We start from the raw sequence: 19,582 nt of genomic DNA, 5'->3' as shown, positions 1-19,582 counted from the left end.
TCCAAAAGTTTCCCAGCAGTCACAAAATGTTCAGTGTTATTTACTTGTCTTGTTTAATGTTGTGGCTGATCGGTGTATTATCCATATTTTAACCAAATCTTTACTGTAGTTGAAGTTGAGTTTGCTGCCTTCAGTTCTTGGTTCTCTCGGTTTATTGCAGCGTCATACAGCTGCAGGACCTCGTGAGCATGTTCATTGTTGCTGGTTTATGCATATGGGTAGTTTAACTTATTACTTGGTAGACAGAATCTAATGGCGAATAATACTGTTGATCTCTTTTGTTCACTTCACATAGGCACATGTGGAGACACAGTTTACAATTAAAGCATTTTTTTCTCTCAAGGCTATTATCATGGAGATTTTTCTGTATTACACTCTCACAGTGGGATATTTCCAGTACTGACATTGTTGTACACAGGGATGCTTCCTGTTACTATATATAGAACATAACACAACAATGTCTTGGATCATTAAAGCAACTGCCAGAATATGGCAACAGTTAGCTTAGTAGACCTAACAATGAAAAGATATTTCAGAGGACAATAATTTGCAATAATTAGATTTAAATGATCATTAAAATGATCACCCACACATTTTCAGCATTTAGGAACTCATAAATTTTGCAACAGATTTGGGCTTAGAAGTGTTTTATTGGACCCCCCATCCATGCAATCTTCTCCAAATCTCACTCCAACTGTTAACTGGCAGTTGGAAAACCTTGAACCATAGAATCCAAATAGTAATTTTTCCTGCTGTGAGCCGATGCAGGCGTTAGTGGGCATTAACATTCATAGGCTTAATTGTTTTATAGGGTCCCGTATTCTGTTTGAACACCTCGCCCTTCACTATACAATCCTGCTAAATGTAATGAAGTCTCTCTGGCTTTTGGAGACTGTGCACACAAAGCAGAAGGAGCGCGTTGTTTGAGTTTTATTGTTGTTTTTCATTTGTTTGCTTGTTGCTTGTTTGCTGTGGAAACTGTGATTTCGAGCATCTGTTCTTACCTGAGAACCTCAAACAGCTCCGCTCACAGCTAAGCGTCTAACTGTAGGCGTGACACTTGTGTCAATATCGACATTTGTCCACATATTAAAGTTTGTTGGTATTATAGAGGAAAACTCAGCAAACATTCTGTTTTCAGTCGAGACTCATTAAGCACATAGATATCATATCATATTGTAAACATAATAGAGTGCAGGATTATAGGTTAATATTTATGACTACCACGTCCACTGTGCCATATTTCCACTTTAAAAACACTAAAACTACACTGTCAGGTGTATCTTTGAATGTTCTGATCATTCCCCTCATAATATTAGGACTAACTTCCATACAGCAATACAGGAACATTTTTCATGAGTCTTTTCTGGCCATCAATAGTTGTCAGTGTATTGCAAGTGTTTCGAAGTCCTGCAGCTAATATAAGCTTGATTAACTCGCTACGCATAGCTGGTGAAAATCGAGGACTAGTTGTTCTTTTGTTTTTTTTTTTAAATTTGCCACAATTATTGTGTGAGCTACATCATGTCCTGTGATGGATGGAGTTCAGGAGCCTGCACCGGTTACAACCCACCATGTTTCACCTCAGTAACTTGACTGAAGAATGTTATTGCTGCTTTAGAGTGACTTGTCCAGTAGCTGAAGTGTTACATTGCGTTTGGCTTGACCAGACAGGTGAAGAGACAACTGGGTCACACAGTATAATACATAACCACAGTCGTCTATAAGCACATGTCACTGACAGACACTGTACAACCAGCTTGTTGTACAGCTGTTGTTGGTAAACTAAGCTTCACAAGCAAACAGCATCAAAATTCAGGAAGGGGTATGCGGCCTGTCAGGTACACTGTGTGTTTGTGCGTGTGGGTGTGTGTTGCTAGCAGGCAGATAGCCAGCATGACCCAACTTCAGCTTTTCAGCTTTAGTGCAGCGCTGCAGACAGCTGTGCCACAAACACGCTGCTGTGGATCACCGCGAGGGCCTTTTATTTAGGTCACATTCTGTGCTTCAATGGCCAACAGAAGGGATCTCTGTCAACTGCAATGAATACCTTTAGTTGGACGCAGCCCATGTTTTAAGTGCTCTGCAAGAAGCGGACACTATAGCATGGGTTTTCTGTCATGTGGCGTGGGTTTTGTGTAAGTTCGCTCTTGTGTGAGTGAATTGTGGACGGGAGCGGGGACTGACCATGCAATGTATTCCATTTTCAGTAAACGAGTAATATATTAACTTTATTCTCTCCTACTCTGGCTCAGTACAGTTTGCATAAATAATTCACCTAGTTCTCCAATTAAACAAGTCCATTTTGCAGTAAAAAAAAAAAAGAATCTATATTCATGCATGTTATGTGGAGACTAAACACAATATTTTATTAGGCTACCGTCTCCTTCATTTTCTCCTGTTATGTTTGTTTCCTCTGTCCCCTCCTTTCCCTTTCCCCTTTTTTATTTTATTTACCACAGTGCCCTTTCATACTGCATTATAAATCGCAGTAATGAATTGCCTGCTGAGGCTTGGCCACACTGCTGTCACGGTGGTACTCTGGGGTGCGTGGGCTGTTATTATTGTCTCATTAGCTTCACCTCCAGTCCATTGGAAACAGTGTGGGTTCTATGACTAGCCAGCCACAGCCCCAGATGGGTAAGGAAGGCAGTTTAAGGGCGCTGATGGATGCCATTGTTTTCATGGTACCATATAAGGGAAAGGTCGTTTACTGCAGTTGCCTCAACCGGCCCAGAAGCTGTCAGCTGAGTTTTACTAGCCAATTAGTTTACCCCTGGAAGAACCAGAGGTATTGAGGGAAAATGTGGGATCAGCCTGTGATCGTTCGTTATGTTTCCGGGTGGGAAGATGTGCATGTGTGCACTGTGAGCAGGTATACTGTAAAACAATAATACACATATATTTTGAGTTCTGCCTGATCTGTTTATCCACTGTTCTGAGACAGCACTGGATTACATGTAGGAGGCATCAGGCAATTGTAGTGAAAGGATAAGAATCTGCACCTTATTGCTTATGTCTTAGCGGCTTCTCATTATAGCTTTTTGAATTAGCCTGATGCTTCGTTTTAGCTTACCCTTGGACAAATATGGAATATACTTGAGCTGGAAATAGCTCTTGATACCTCTTCCTCTTCTTGTTTCTTTCTGTTTCCTTGATCCCCTGCCACTATTTCACTAAAATCTATTAGAGCGAACAGAGAAATGAAAGATGAAGCTTGAGGACAGATCTTGGTGTCAGGGATAGCATGCCTAAAGCCTGCTAAATTTAGTCATCTTCCTTTTGAAGTTTTGAAGGACAAAAATAAAAGACTGAAAGAGGGAAAAAAAACAGCCCAGCACCTTTCAGCATTAGCTGGTTTTCTCATTTCTGAAGGAGTGCCAAAAAGCATCTTCTTCAGGTTACAGATGTTGCAGTCCTGATATTGTGCTTTGAGTGAATGCATTTTCGAGATATTTATCATTTTCTTCTCTCTCTTTTTATGTTTGTTTGTCTGTTCTTGTGCATGCATGTGTTTTGTTGTAGAACTAGTTTTGGGTCCTGGGCAGACTTCCTGCAGTAGCAGTCGGATGTGCATGTTGACCCGGCCACGATGACAATGAAAGGCCTGTCCAGCAGCCGCAGTCACCACCACGCTGTGACCTGCGATCCCTCCTACGACTCTATGACCCTGGGACACTCGGATCGTCGGTCCTACTTCCTCAATCCTGGGGAGGGTCATTCTGCTGACCATCCTTGCTACCCTCAGCGGAACGCCTTCCAGACTGAATGCAATGCCTATCCTGATCTGGCCAGCTGCACCTTCCCTCGTAGACATTACAGCTCCCACCATGAGCTGAAGGCAGAGTGCGGCGCTGTGGTGCCTTATACCGGGCCACCAGGGAGCAGTAAGGGTGGAAACAACAACCGCATCCCACCCAACCTGCTCGAGCAGTTTGAAAGCCAGGCGCCATTGCGGCATGAAGGCTACCACACACTTCAGTACAAGCGCACTGCAGTAGAGCACCAACGCAGTGACAGCCCCGGTCGAATTCGCCACCTCGTTCATTCTGTCCAGAAGCTTTTCACCAAGTCCCACTCCCTGGAAGGCCCCTCGGGCTCCGGTGGAGGAGGGAGCGGGAGGATGAATGGCAGCAAATCCAGTCCTGACGATCCTCCGTCATCTTCCGGCACCCTAAAGCACAGCAAGCGGAGTAAGAGCAAAGACCGCTCCAAGTCAGAGCCGAAGATGCGCACGGCCATCTCGGGCTATTGGAGTTCAGACGACATGCTGGACAGGGAGGTGTGCCTCTACCATCACCAGAGGGCCAACAGTGGAGGCCTGCCCTCTGGGGTCATGACCATGGGGCGACACCCGGACAAATCCCAGTCTCAGTATTTCATGGAGTCCTACAACACCATCAGCGCCCAGTCTCTCAAGACGTCACGCAGCAACAACGACGTCAAGTGCTCAACGTGCTCCGGGGGCAGCGGCAGTGGGGGGCTGCCACTCATGAGTGCGCTCGATGGCCAAGTTCAGCTGAAGAAGAGCTCGTGGTCTTCGACTCTGACGGTGAGCAGAGCAAGGGAGGTCTACCAGAAGGCCTCGGTCAACCTAGATAAAGCTCTAGTGAAAGCTGAGCAGGGACGCACCTGCCACTTCCTACAGGTAGGACTGTTACAACAGCGGCACGTCTCGCACGTCATGCTTCATATATCATTCGGAACTGGCTGCTCCCCCATGCTTCTGTTTTCCTGCATGTCATCAGCATTTGTTTGCATGTCTGTGTGAGTTAGAAAGATTGATAAGGAACGCAATGGACCAGACCCCAATCTGTCATGGGCTGCATGTTGATTTTATCCATTTGTGTAGTTTTAAAACATTTTGCAGTAGCATCACATGCCATTTGCTCCCCTGTTTTTTGCCCATTTGTTTTGGAATTGATCATAAAGTATAGGTATGTTTGGTTAGAAACATACCTGTTTTAGGTTTGTCAAGATAATACAGTACAGCCACAGGAAAGGAGAACACAAAATATAACTTTAACTTAACTTAAAGGACTAGGTGTTACAATCCCTGCTAGGTCAGCACTTGTTTTGAATTGGCAAAAATCCACAGCACCCTGATGAAGTAGCCTTTAAAAGACAACGGTGTTCTTCACCCATGTGACACATCATCAGTGCAAATTCTCACAAGGAACTATATTTGTATAGCTGTCAAGATTGTGCTTGTGGTCACGGCGGTGGTAGCGTGGGTGAGGTGGTGCCACTATGAGATCAGAGAGAGCCGGAGGTAAGCAGACAAAGAATGAAAAGAAAACTGCCCCAGTTCCTAAGCCCAGTGGTCACACAAATAGAGCGGGACACGTGCATGCTGCCGACCCGCTCGATAATGGTTCTCTTTTACCGTTTCAGAAAGGTAGAAGTGTTTCAGATTGCATGTGATTCCTCACATTGGTGTGAGCTGCGAATATATGCCTGAGGAGAGAAATGTAGAGACAAGGGAGAAGAGGATGAAGGCAAGTGTGTGTGTGTGTGTGTGTGTGTGTGTGTCTGTGTGCAAATAAGGGCAACAGAGGAGAGCGTGAACAGAGAGAGTAAGAGGCAGAAAGTGAGAGAAGGCGAACATAAAAGATGGAGAGAACGTTCTGTATGGCCTTGCATTTTAACATCCTGGAAAAAGGGGCGAGCAGATCTACGAAGGATGTTATCGCTGTAGTGTGGCAACAATTCTTTCGCCCTGAAAGAGCCAGTTCTTTTTCTATAGAACAGAACGGAAGGGTAAGCCGCCTTTCAAGTCGGTCTGTATGTAGAATTTTTTTTAGTCCTTAGAATATGTAGATATGCTATTTGCTTTCTCAGCTGAAAAACCATGACTTTAATTCATTTTCTTTCTCAATAACAACAATTCACTTGCTTTGACGTCATCGCAGCGCCAGCTTTTCCCAAGATGTTAACGCAGTCAGTAGTTGCCCCTGACATCAAGGTCAGCACGGTTTCCTAGCTACGCACTAGTCTGTTGAATGATTCTCAGGCACTTTTTTCTAGCTCTGTATCTCCTTTCTTCCACTTCAGAGCTGGTGCCCTAACAGCTACTCTCGTTGGGACTGCAGTGGTTCTGCTGAACAAAACACCCTTTGTTTCCCCCCTCTCACCATGTCTGCTGTCACTGACTCCCTCTCTTTTAGATTAGGGCTAGGAGATAGCTTTACCTCCGTTTATTTATTTATTTTCTCCCTTCATTAGCGTGTGTGAAAAGTCAGGAGAGCAGACAGAGGCCAGGGTACTGCAAGGTTTGGTCAAAACAATTAATTCATTCCCTGCATTAGATATGCAGCATGCGTCACAGGATACACAAAAGAAGCCCAGCGGCAGTGACAAGCTTATGGTATGATCAAGGCGGGCACTGCATTAGTACTGTTGCCACTGCATCTGTTTGAAGTGCGCTATAGACACCAGCATTTATATCATCTCAATCTGTCAGTGCTCTCAAGTTTGGAAGGTAATGCGTCTTCATTCCTTCTTTTTACCTGATCTCATCTCATCTCTACAGGTGCCTCAGGACGACTGGAGCGGTTTCTCTCCGCTGGGGAAGGATGACGAGATTCCGTGCAGGCGGATGCGCAGCGGGAGCTACATCAAGGCCATGGCGGAAGAGGACAGCGGCGACTCGGACTGCAGCCCCAAACCGTCGCCTAAGGTCCAGGCGCGACGAGCCAGCTACCTGAAGGCCACGCAGCCGTCTCTCACAGAGATGACCACGCTCAAGTGAGTGCACGCTAGGGAGGAAACCACATGGTTTCATGGTTGATGACTTAATAATGAGAAAGGTCTGGAAAAAGTTGGAAAAATGCACAACACAATTCCCCAGAACGTAAAGGGATATTGTCAAATAATCTAAATTATTATTAAAGTGACGATATTTGAAGCAGCTGAGAAGTTCCAGTGATGACGTGGCTCGTGTCTCTGCATTTTAGCGTTTTGCAATTCATCTGTTTAAAAATTTTCCCTGTAACTAATTGGCTCATCACTTCAGCGTTGCTGTGTATATGCATGGTAGCCTGTGTATTATGAGCACATGTTTCTGAATAGCATCCAAGCGAAAAGCTGGATGTCAAACCGTTCTGTGTCACCAAAACTGACAAAAAGAAATGGAATGAGAAGAGGAAATAAGAGAAAAAGTCAACAAACACACTGACATGGAAGCAGACATTGTTATGTATTCCTTGTGTCAGTCTGTATTTTGTGTAAATTCCTGTCTGTCTGTGGCTATAATTTAATTACCACAACTCAGACACCTGCATCTCTACAATCACACACTGAACCAACTGAGCCTTAATATGAAATACCGGTCCGGTTCCCTTTTCATGTACTGACTAAGAACATTTCAGTAGCCCTGTGTTGTTTTAGCTTATTCATTTATTCTTGGTGTGTTACAGTCAAATTGTTTTATTTTTTTTTTTTGTTCTTTAAGCTGCTTTTTATGATTAGCTGTAGCGCTAAGCAGAACGGCCGTCCGTTGGCGTATTCAAGAGAGCAACTGCTAGTGCTGTCCGCGGCCCCTGTGCTGTCCAGTGAGGCCTGAGATTCCCCCTGAACTTCAGAGGAAGTGCTGGGGATGCCGTGCTGGAGTTATTCCAATTAATTTCCCTTGTGGATCATTAAAGTCCGTCTACCAACTGAATATCTTCTCTGAGCATTTAGGAAAGACTATACACAGTCACTTTCCCCCAACTCGGGTTGTTTGATAGCTCAGGTTTCTTTTTCCAAAGGCTTCACTGTTGCACCGTAGCATCTTATTCCGTGTTGCTTTGGTGAGTGCCAAGTTATTATAACCGATAAAATCCAAAATATCACGAGACGAGTTGCAATAATCTCTTTGTATTTTATCATAATCTTACATGTGTTTCCTTTGTTTGCAACATTTTGCACAACAGCACATAACTTATATTAACTCACACTCAGTGGACATATTTTACACCAGCAGCTGAGGAGGCAAGTCTTATGTTGCACCAGGGGCTGCAACTGATTAGCTGTATAATATACCGAGATGAGAAGAGCACCAGTGGGTGCTCAGTCATTGTTATTGGTTGCGCAAACACACACACGCACAAACGCACATATGTACACACGATTACGTAAGCTGCAAGTGGCACAGCTTGGGGCCCACTAATGACTTGAATCTGTCCCTGGGAACGCCATCATCATCTGATGGAACCCGGTGGAACAAACCAAACTGCGGTGCTGCACATTGGAGATAGAGCATCTTGTTTTCACACTGCGCTTTTGGTAGTTGGCAAAAGTCTGTTACACACCCTGCAATGATTAAATAATCAGCTTTGTTGTTTCAAATGTTTCCGAGCCCATTCTGTGACTATCGTGTCCTTGACTAATTGTGAATGTCTCCTGAGAAGTTGTGGAATTAGTTTGTTCTTGCCCCGCGCTAACCTTCCGCTTTATTAAAACACATGGTCCACAGATAAAGGATGTATTTAAATGCCATGGACTGATCGCTGCAGACAAACAAGCTTGGGAGAAAATTACATCCTTTCTTGTTTCCTCCGCTCAGTAGCAGCAGTTTTTCGTTCTTAATTTATTCCTGGCTTAGATTTTACCCAGATAAAAGAGGACAGGGGAGTTAGACAGAGAAAACTTGAGGCAGGAAGAGCCAGCTGACAAGGAAGACGAGGTGAAACTAACAAGGAGACAAAATGTGATGGCGGAAGAAGATGTACAGGGAAAGAACAGATTTCTGCGGCGTTCACTGCTCAGTCGAATATTAATGCAGTGAAAATCAGCAGGCAGCTTTAGACAGCCTTAGAATTCTGACGGGCAGAGCAACATGTGTTCATTAATGTCACTTGTTCCACTGAGGGACACCCAGGGATTCGCTGACCTCTTCATCCTTAGGTGGTGCCGATTACAGACTGGGTCTCCCATTCAGGTTGCCACAATAGACATCATTGGCTCTGTAATCAGCCCCACAGGGAAATCAAGAAGAGATGTGGAACGAAATAATGAAGTTGGTGGTAGTTTCTCCATTGGCTTGATTCCTGTGCATCACCCACAGTTACAGACTCCAGGTGGTTGATGTGGATAATTCACACCTCTGGGGTTTCAAATACTCATTAAGACTTTTTTTTTTCTTTTTTTTTTTGAGAGGAAGCATGTATATTTCCATAAAGTATATGGTAGGGTTTGTACCATGGAGAAACATGCTTGCAAGCTTTAAGTTCTTTGATAGTTGATATACTAGTTTATATATTTTCCTCAAAACCTGTTATTTATTGGTGTGTTTAGTTGTATTTTTGAACTGCGTCGCAACCAACACTTACACTGATTGCTTTCTCCGTCAGTAGTTTGGTTTATGAAATGTTGTTGTGAAAAGATTAGGTTTATTTTGTTCAAGACAGTCTTAAAAATAATGACTGATCAGGATAAAAAGAAAACGATTTATATGTATATTTTTATAGAGCTGCAAAGTCTAAAATTTCAGATTTTAACACGAGCAGGCTGTTAATTTCTCTGTGCTTCTGAATAGCCATGGTTAGGTTCTTTGACTTAGATATGACTTAAGTTATTCCTATAACCAAGTAGTTGTCAATGTAACCCTGAAAATGAAGAGTTCCCGTTGTTGTTGTGGAGGACATGGATTGTTAAATACACTTATCAGAAAAAACAGTAATAAAATGACACAGATTCCTTCCTATCATTGGTATTATTCAGTTATTCTTATAGTTGACGATTTATTTTCTGCCACTGAGTAACTTCTTCAACGTCTCCTCCTCCAGGATAACTTTGTTTTGATTTTTGGCTGGTTTGGTCCCTAAAATTGATTTAGGTTTATGCATAAAGGCAAGACAGATAATATTTATGATATTCTAGTCTAGTAAACCTTTGATTACAACAAGCCAGATTCCCAACTGACAACTGACAGAAATACTTGTTCGAAGCAACAGTGCGAAAAGTTCTGTTCTGTTCTGTTGAGCTGAAGACGGAAGCGATCGCAGCATCGGAGATAGAGTGACCCGCAGCATCTAGGAGAATGGTGGAGCCTGTGGAGAGTCTCATGGATGTAATTTTTGTTCTGTGAATGCACCATCTCTAGTGTCCAGGAAGAATGAAGCAGATTCTACAAAGTGTCTAAAAAAGGGTACGATGCCTAGAAAGGATCACAGTCTTAAAAAGAAGCCAACTGGCACAGAGGACAAACACAATGGATTCCCGTGGTTGTGTTTTTTTCTTGTTGGGGAACGTTGAAAGCAGAGAAGAGACTGAGGGACGGAAGACTGTAGGGATATGACATATGCATGTGGCAACTGTATTAAAAAGCACAGTGTAAAACCCTGATGGAAAACCTCAGATTAAAAAAGAATAAACTGTGTTGATTAAACAAGCTGGCCTCGTTGAAACATTTGCAACGCATCCTCTTTGAACTGGTTCTTCTATAATATTGAACAGTCAGGGTTACGGGCAGTACGACATGCTTTAAATTAATAACTGCACACAACATCCTATCTGAGTGGTTAATCTCTTCTTCCACTTCACCTCTCCCCTCTGTTGGATCTACCATCCAAGAATAAGTAATCTAGTTTGCTTTGCTGTGCTAACCACGCTCTATTTTAAGGAGGAAATGCATAATTAAAGCAGAGTTGACCTGGAGGCAGAAAGCAGAAGGGGTAAATATATACACTTTGTTCTCTAGAAGTTAGTTTAGTAGGCCACAGTGTTCATCTTGAGGAAAGCAACTTAGCTTTTTAGGTTTTATTTGCCCCGATTAATGAATTGTTTAGCGCGCAGTTGCTGCGTAACCCAATCGTATACACACACACACAAACACACACACACTTCCCATAAACACACACACACACACACACACACACACAGGCACATGTGGTGTGAAGCATGCTGAGCGATTAGATTGGAAGCAGGTGAGAGATAATGAGACACCTATTCATCTTCCTCGGAGATGATGATGTGTGTGTGCGTTGTGTCGACCTGTGGGTCTTTTTGGTGTATCTGTTACATCACTTTGAAAGTCTAAATTAAGCACAAATACACACACGCCACAAACACACACACATGTTTGTATGGGTATCTTTGTGAGGACACTCATTAGCATTATGCATTCCCTAGCTCCTTACCCTAACCTTACCCATCTCAACTAAACCTAACTAAGCCTAACCCTAAGTCTTATTCTAACCCTAACCCTAACCCTAACCCTAATGTTATTGTAGCCTTTACCCTAAAACTGAGTTTTAACCCTCAATCAATCTGATGGTGCTTAAACTGGTCCTTGGAAAGATAGCACACACACACACACACACACACACACTGTTCCTTTCCTTATACATGTTAACTGTTTTAGAAAGTGCTTACCAGGTGCTTCAAGGACAGCCTACCTAAGCTTCTGTGAGTGGTTCTCAATAGTACTGAGCTTCTTGATTAGATAAGGGTGCCTCCTGAAGCAATTGCGGATTGATCCGTATCTGGGGGTTCATACACACTGCCAAGTACTTCTCTCACGTCCTTTACATCTCTTTATCTCTCTTGCCCATGCGCTTTTTTTTTCTGCATCCCTCTTGCTTTGTTTTTCCACCTTAATTTTCTTCTTCTCTCTCCTCCCTGTTCTTTCCCTCGTGGCAGGATTTCCACCGAACACTCACCCAAGCTGCAGATCCGGAGTCACAGCTATCTGCGGGCGGTGAGTGAGGTTTCCATCAATAGGAGTCTGGACAGCTTGGACCCGGCAGGGCTGCTGGCCTCGCCTAAATTCCGCTCCCGAAACGAGAGCTACATGAGAGCAATGAGCACCATCAGCCAGGTTAGTGGCACTCTGGGGCCTGTGCCTCTCTGTCGTCGGCCCCTGCACACCCCTCCCCTGCACACACGCCGCTACGTCCAGTGAGGTCGTGCAGTGGGAGGAAACCTTATCCAAAGCCATCCTCAGGCCTGAGGTAACAATCAGGTCACCATCCAGCGAACAGCACGAAAACCCCAAATTTCCTAATTAGCGTATATGTCCGCTTGCTGGTTTCTGGAGCTCAGATGATACGGCCGTGTTCAGATTTGCTAATTAAACAGGAGGGCACACAGACCTTCCCCAGTAAGCTTCTTTTAGCATTATCTGCTCCTTATGTCTCAGCATATTTCGCGAGCCGAAATGACTGGTGTGCACCTCAATTTGTCATCTTCTGTATGAAAATTGAAAACAACAATTAACACCGAGTCCTAGGTTGTTAATAACTGAAATTGGATTTTTTTATTTATTTATTTACATGTGATAAATAGATATTGAGCGTAATGAAGAAGTGAGAGGGCAGCCCTCGTTTTCTGCAGAGGTCCGTAACGGTCGAATAACATGCAAGTTATTTCGGATTGGAGAGCTGCTTTTCATCTTTAGGAGTGAAAGGGGAGTTTTGCATAAATTTTTGCCTGAGGTAATGGGGATATGTACTCCCCTCCCAAAACCCAGGGCAATGCTTTGCCTTACAATCTGAAAGATGGACCCTTGAGACATCCCTTCAAGTCTAGGCATGGAGCAGCCCCAGAGGAGCATGTCACACTGGACCTGGTATTAACAAAAAAGAATAAAAACAGGTGCAGATCACCGACTCTCATATTCGACTGGTGTTTGCATAGTTGCATACTAGAGTGAGACCCAAAAGAGGACTGAATCGAGGTCCACAAACCTTCCTGATTCCAAGCTCTACAGTACGCACTTGTCTGAATGTACACTCCTCGTTACTGACAAACACCCTAACCCGGAGATTTAGTCCAATTCCATACCTATGTTTTGACCCCCCTTTGCAGACATCTTGGAATTTTTCCAAGAAATGGAATGGAGCTTCATATTACCCCCCCTCCTCACCTAACCCAGTCTGTTACACATGCCCCTCCCCTCAGTTCTGTTTGCCGTATTGAAACCGTGACTGCACTACTAGCTAATGTAGGTGTAGCTAGATTTCCACGAGTGGCATCTCAAAATCCCAGTAGTCCCAGCTTTGACACTTCCTGTTCTCACCTTTGATAGCAACACTTGTAGTATTTCACTCTGTTGTGCGCTACCTTTGAAGTTTTATCCTTTAGCGATTCCTCCTCCTCTCCGCCCCTTGGATGCTCTTTTAGTTCTTTCAAATGTATTTCTCTTTTGTGTATATAGATTTATGCTTAAAGCTTCACAGACAGCGCGGGGCTGAGAGTGGTTAAGGCTTGTCTAATTTGAATTAACATAGTAATTCTGTGATATGATGTGCATAAACAACTTGACTGATAAGCCTATAAAGCCTCACCAAAATGCAACATTAATCTGAGCGCTCGACTACAAATATGGATTACGCTTCCTTAATGTGTTTGGGTCAGAAGTTTTGACACCGTAAATAATAAATTAAACAAATGATTTGAGCACTGTAGTCTAATACACTACCTAATTTGCTTTTTAAGTGTGTTTGCACATAAAACTCCTGCCGAGTGAAGCTTTAATCAGTGGAGTAGCGCAACCAAAAGAGATTTTTCCGTCTGCTTTTGTAATATATTATCGTCTGCCTTGCTCTGTGTCGGTGTTCGCCTGTGCATTTTTATTTTTCCCTTTTTTATTTTTTTCCCCCCCTTGCATGGGTGTGTACACCCCCGTGTGTGGTTTGTCGTCTGGGTGTTTGTGGGCGCACGTGTCCCCCTCCAACCCTTCCTCCTCCGCAGGTGAGCGAGGTGGAGGTGAACGGGCAGATCGAGGCGGTGTGTGAGTCAGTCTTCAGCGAGATGGAGTCGCAGGCGGTGGATGCCCTGGACCTGCCCATGCCGGGCTGCTTCCGCATGCGGAGCCACAGCTACGTGCGTGCCATAGAGAAGGGATGCTCGCAGGAGGAGGAAGAGCGGGGCGTCGCGGCGGGCCACAGGAGGACCAACTCCCCCCCGCGCACCGCCACCACTGTCAGAACCATCCAGAGCAGCACAGGTTGGTGGGAACATGTGCTCGAACACATGCACACTCGTGTACTTGTGACCACGCTTGAACGTACATAATACATGTCTCATTATAAATTGATATGTAAAAAAAAAAATGTTTTATGGATGTGATGTCTTTTCTAAATTATGCAGCATTTCTATAGAATCAGCTGAGAATGATAACTAGTTGGCATACAGTTACGGCAAACATTTGGACATTTGATTAATCCAATCGGTCAGTCTTCGCTGAAGCAAATAGCTGACTTACTTTCACTGCAAACACAGACCCGAGCCCTTTATATTATTATCCATCCGACCCAGTTTTCTCCTCTGATACAATAAAATGAACCCAGCGCTGTTTTCCCCACATAAGAGCTTATTTGAGCTGTAAAGCTCACTGACTGCTGGATCTTATTTTAGCCCTCTTGTGTGCCTCATGGTCTGGAGCGCTTGGCTTTTCAGCATTACTGCATGCAGTATTGATGTTGAGTGGTGCTGGCATCCGGCACTGGGTGCTTCTATGTTTCCCACTGCAAATCCAAACGTCATTCCCTTACAGCGTGTACATTGAATCCCCGCTGCCCGACACACAATGGCTTTCGCCTCCATTTTTAGTTAATTATGTGAGTTAAGAGGCGGCCTCTCTCCGAACCTGGCAGATGAACGTTACAGTTATTAAACACATTTACTGCAAATTGGAAAAATGGCACAACAAGTTCCTTGCAGTCGAAAGGCTTACCACTGACTGTGAGCGAACATTCATTTAATGCTGTTTAAAAGAGGAAATTTCTTTCACTGCTATCATTTCCTTCTTAGTGAAATTGGACTAAGTATGAAGTAACACCCCTGTGTTTCATTATACAGTAGAGCGTCAACTGTTGCAATTAAAGGCAATGGCGCATTCAGCTGATTGGTCTGCCGTGCGGCGGTAGCTATCGATCGACAAAAGGTGACTGATAAGATGAAGACGGGAGCATCCGGAGCTCCCTAGGGGAAGGTCGTGATAATGAAGTCCATCCATCAGACGAAGTGTTGTAGTGACCAAAATCAGGTTTTCGAGCCGCTCCACTCGATGCAGGAAGCGTCTCTCTTGTACCGTTTCTCACGCGCCTTTAAACGTATATCAGGTAAAATGTAGCTCAGGAGATTGATAGTTTGTCACATGATGGACAGATGCCAGCGAAGTTCAGGGAATAAAATATTAGTCTTGGCGTCTGACGACGCAACGGCACGCTGTTGCTTCTAAGCGACCTGACTGCCTTGCGTTGTTGTTTGTGAGTGCCTGTTGCTTTGTTCTCGTGGCCCTTGACCGTTACTTGATGACCGCCTTGTAGTGCCTCCTTGTAATCAGCCACAACCGAGGCTCAAGCAAATGAGACACGGGCATGGCGTTTGGAGTGATGTATTACGAGGCAACGTGGAGTGCGGTCCACTGTGGTCGGCACCGAAAGGTACCTGGGACTGCCCGAGATTAGTGTCATAGCTGTAATACCGCACGATTCATCACCTCCTTAGATCTTCACCACTGAGTCGTCAGTCATTGTAATTAATTAGCTACCTCCCTTTTTTCCTCTCCTGAGGGAGGGCTGTGATTGAAGAGGAAAGGAAGAAAGGAAGACTGGAGGGAGAATAGGGAAAAGCTCTCAGTGAGACTACATTTTTCCTGTCAGTTTTTTTTTTATTTTTTTAACTAATACGGGTTACCATAATTGGCCTTACTTGATGATGTGGTGTGTTAAATACAGGTGGTGAGTTTGCATTGTATCTATTGTGTAAAATTGTTTTTGTATGGATAAATGGTGAAAGAGAAGGGCCAGCAGAGGGAGTTCAACATCATCCTAACAATGGCGGAATGTAATTAAGCACATTTACACATATACTGTATTAATCAAGTCATTATTTCATTGAGAGAGACCATATCACACTTTTCTTCTTCTTTCATATTCTTTATTTCGCCTCTGCTTGCCTGTGCATACTGCTAGCGTAAGTGCAAAGTTGTGATGCCCTCATACATTTATTCAAACTACACGCTTTTCTACGTAATAATCAACTCCTTTTACAGATTTTTTTAGGGCTCATTTCAGCTCAGAGCAGATAAACAATCCGACATGCAGAACAACACTCCTTATTATCCAAAGCAAAGAGAAAAATCTGTGCACAAAAAGCGGCATAGACGAGCTGACAAGTGGAGAAACAAAGTGGCGCTTCATGCATTTACGGCGTGCAAAAAAAAATCGATGTTGATATAAACACCATAAGGCACAGAGAGATAATTGCGTATGACGTGTTCACATAATGGAGATGTGGTGTAACAACATCATATCCTGATTTCGTCTAGTGCTAGCTTTCTAGCTACTCTTTCTTCAAAGTGTAAATCCACATACTCCTAAGGGGAATAAAAGATTTCTTTAAGCTCTCTAAGCTTAAACAGTATGCGTCATATAATCTCACATTCAGCGCCGACGTTTGTAATATTTCCATCTCCCTCAGTGCTCGCACGTATACCGTAAAAACACTAGAACTTATGGCGCGCTGCTCTCCTGCCAAGCAAACAGTCGCAGCTTTCAGTTTTGTTTATTTCTGTTGTTGCAGGAGCAACACACACTTAACACGCATTCATGCATTTCACAGGGAATCGCCTCGAAGCCCAATGTGAGAAAGCAAGACGTTGTTGTGGTGAATATTGCATGATGTTTCTGGAGGCTGGTTCAAGCACCAGTCCCCCCCACCCCTCCACAAAAAAAACAACTTGCATTTATGGTTTCTGCTCCCGCTTGTCCCCGTGGCAAACCGCCAAAATATCTCACATGCACAGGCAGCCGAGACCTATCAGCTTCCGCTCATGCTACTCTCCAGTTTGCCCGCTGTGCTGCTCCAGCCCATTATTATTGATGATCTTTTTAATCCTGAGGAAGGAGGCTGAAGTAAGAGGCTGTCCTTTGATCTCTTCTCTTTGAACGTCAAGTGGCTGTAGCTGCCATTGCCTGCCTCTCTGCCAGCTCCAACTGGCACATGTACACATGCTAACCCGTGCAATCACTCAGACAGATATACTACTATTACATTGGACAGACGCGCTGGCCCAGACATCAGCTCCTTTGGATCGGTTTAACGAAATCTGGAGCAGATCCTCTCTCTAAAGCTTGGGAAAATCCATAGCAATCGGTTAATGTGAGGATTTTACTGCCTCTAAGCCTTGGCTCCTCCACGACACGTCGTCTCCACTCAACATATTCATCACCTCTCCTCTCTGCTTTGTCTTTTCCTTCCTTTGAAACACTTCCCGTGCCTTTTCAGAGCGGCGTTTACGTGCGCGGGTAAATCAACCTGTTGTGTTCCGCTAACACAAATAACTGACCTCCAGTCAGAAACCGCATACACACGGATCTTAATCTGGGAAATTTGCCACGGCTTCTGTTTTTCTCACCCTCTGTTTCTCTTGCTCGCTGACCTGCTGCCAATTATCCAGCCTGCTTTTTCCCTGCATCCGTTTTTCAGAGGTCCAAAGGTGAAAATGAGAGATTTCACTCCCATAGCTTCCTGTAATAGGTTACACAACTATGTTTAATTTAATGGCTCGGGAACTTTCTTTAGCTCTAAAATTTATTTCTTTTTTTTATGCAAAGTTTGTTTGCGTGTATGTGCTGTTTCTATGTAGCGTTCCCGCTGGGCTCTGAGCTATTGCACTGAAATTTCATTTCAGTGTAAAGCATTCCTTAAGAAGCATCTGTGACATGCTTGTACAACATATTGCTGCATTTAGGTTTTGGATGCAGCTCCGTTTCACACTTTTCCATCTTTGTGCATTGTAGTGGAGCCCCTGGACCTACACAGTGTCATAGGTCATCACGTCATTACACTTCCAGGTTTCTATCTAAAAGACAGAGCCCTGCAGAAATGTGATAAAAACAAAGACAATCAAAATTTGTAATTAGCATATGAGAAAATCTGTGAAAAGACCCATTTGTTGAGGAGTAATGAATAAAACAACCTGTTACAAATTTTTACCATTTAGTTAGTCGGGATCCAAATGTGAATGCCTGATTAATCCTGTGGATATTGGGAGATCCTAGAGGTTACTAGAGGTTACTAATAAGATATAGGATACAGGCACAAAGTAAGATTTTCATGAGAGATGTAGGTTTGATATAGGTGCATAGGTGTATTAATGGTGGCTGCATTTTTATGTGAGTAATTATAAAGTCACCTTCCAAGTGTCTGGCATTCAAAAGATATATTGCCGTTAGAGGTAAATTAGCCACATTAGCAATAAGCTGCAAGGTCTTGTCAGAAAAATAATAGAAAGTAATATTAATATTAATTGATATTAATATTTTCTAATGCATTTTGGACTGCAATGTTTAGTATATTGTGTTAATGCAGTCTTTGTTACACAGAAATCTCATGGATCTTGTGAGTATTCCTGGCCACCTTAGAGCGTTTGCAGTCTGAAAGGAAGCCTGTACAACACTGCCCCCAGGGGCTCAGTGCAACACACCGCTGCACCCCGGCTCTCTCCTCCTGCAGTGCAGCTGTATTTGTGGGTGGACTGAAAAAAAAAACTACACCAGACAGCACGACCCAATTAACAACAATCACTGCCATCACTGGCCCTTTTCCAGGAGTTCCGTTCCGAGAGAGCTCGTGTGAATGAACGTGTCGGGATTTCCCAGCGCGCTAAATATAAGTGGCACAGATGCAGATCTCTAAAGTCTGACCGCATCAAGATCAAGCCGAGCATTCAGCCAGATCTCCCCACACCTCCAACAGCCCACGCAAGTATCCAAGAGCAGGGATGAAATTTGTTTGTCATATGTCAGGGTGACTCATATGTTATAAAAGTAGAAAGAAAAAATCGTGCTCTAGGACTTTCTTTGTGTGTTTTCTCTTTTATGTTTTGTGATGGTCCCCTCTCGAGGTGTGCTTAAGCGTGATTTCGGGCGAGGGGCCCTTGTGGGAACATTAGGTTTGACAGCGATATGAGTACAGAGGACACTGGCCACTGAGCAGTGTTCCTTAGCTTCACGCTGCTGCCATCAGTCATTGTGGATTTGGCCATCTGTTTGCCCGTTAACAGAGAGTGATGAGTTCAGTGCAAGGTCAGGACAATGGTAAATATACAATCCCGGGCCTGTTTGAATAAAGCGCAGTCCAGTTGTTGCTGATTAGTTTCCATGTTTTCCGACTGGCGGTTGCTGCTGCTGCAAGTTCATTTGTGGAATAAAAAGGATTACACGGCGTGGTGTTATGAAAGTATTTTATGTAATCTGAGCGCAAAGTGACATTCACAAGAAAAAGACTTTTCAGTGATATTAATAATAAAGGGTAGCTCTGAGCTAAGTGACTGCCTCCTGGGGAATTAACGTGGCTCCACTCACTCCAGCTGCAATCTCTATAAGCTGATATCTGCATGTGGATATGCAAAAATCAGTGGGCAAGGGATACGATTCTGGTACCAAAAGCTTTTTGGTTTCCGATTTTAGTCTGAGTAGTCGTGTTTGAACAGTTGTGGAGGTGTGTGTCACACCTTAGCGCAAATTAATTTGGCATATTGTAATGATTTTAAACTGTTACGTTCAACTTCATTTTCTGTTGCTAGTTAATGCCGCGGTTTTATATAGCACCGTATCATATCATAGACACTCAAAGCACTTTACAC

General features: G+C 43.8%; 1 protein-coding gene across 3 annotated transcripts in view; it reads left to right on the top strand.

Annotated features, from left to right (window-relative positions):
- The window catches only part of dlgap1b (discs, large (Drosophila) homolog-associated protein 1b), an 84,381-nt gene that overhangs the window by 41,027 nt on the left and 23,772 nt on the right, over window positions 1-19,582 (top strand). For 2 of the 3 annotated variants that reach the window (XM_047568354.1, XM_047568356.1), the window contains exons 3-6: window positions 3,526-4,648; window positions 6,533-6,747; window positions 11,626-11,803; window positions 13,678-13,933. In XM_047568354.1, the coding sequence (XP_047424310.1) occupies window positions 3,593-4,648; window positions 6,533-6,747; window positions 11,626-11,803; window positions 13,678-13,933 (1,705 nt within the window). In that variant the 5' untranslated portion in view covers window positions 3,526-3,592. The remainder of the gene's footprint in view (window positions 1-3,525; window positions 4,649-6,532; window positions 6,748-11,625; window positions 11,804-13,677; window positions 13,934-19,582) is intronic. The other variant, XM_047568355.1, reaches the window with a different exon arrangement.

This window comes from Mugil cephalus, chromosome 18 (assembly GCF_022458985.1).
Source record: "Mugil cephalus isolate CIBA_MC_2020 chromosome 18, CIBA_Mcephalus_1.1, whole genome shotgun sequence".
Classification (NCBI taxonomy): Eukaryota; Metazoa; Chordata; class Actinopteri; order Mugiliformes; family Mugilidae; genus Mugil; species Mugil cephalus.
This window is presented reverse-complemented; position numbering and strand designations above follow the sequence as displayed.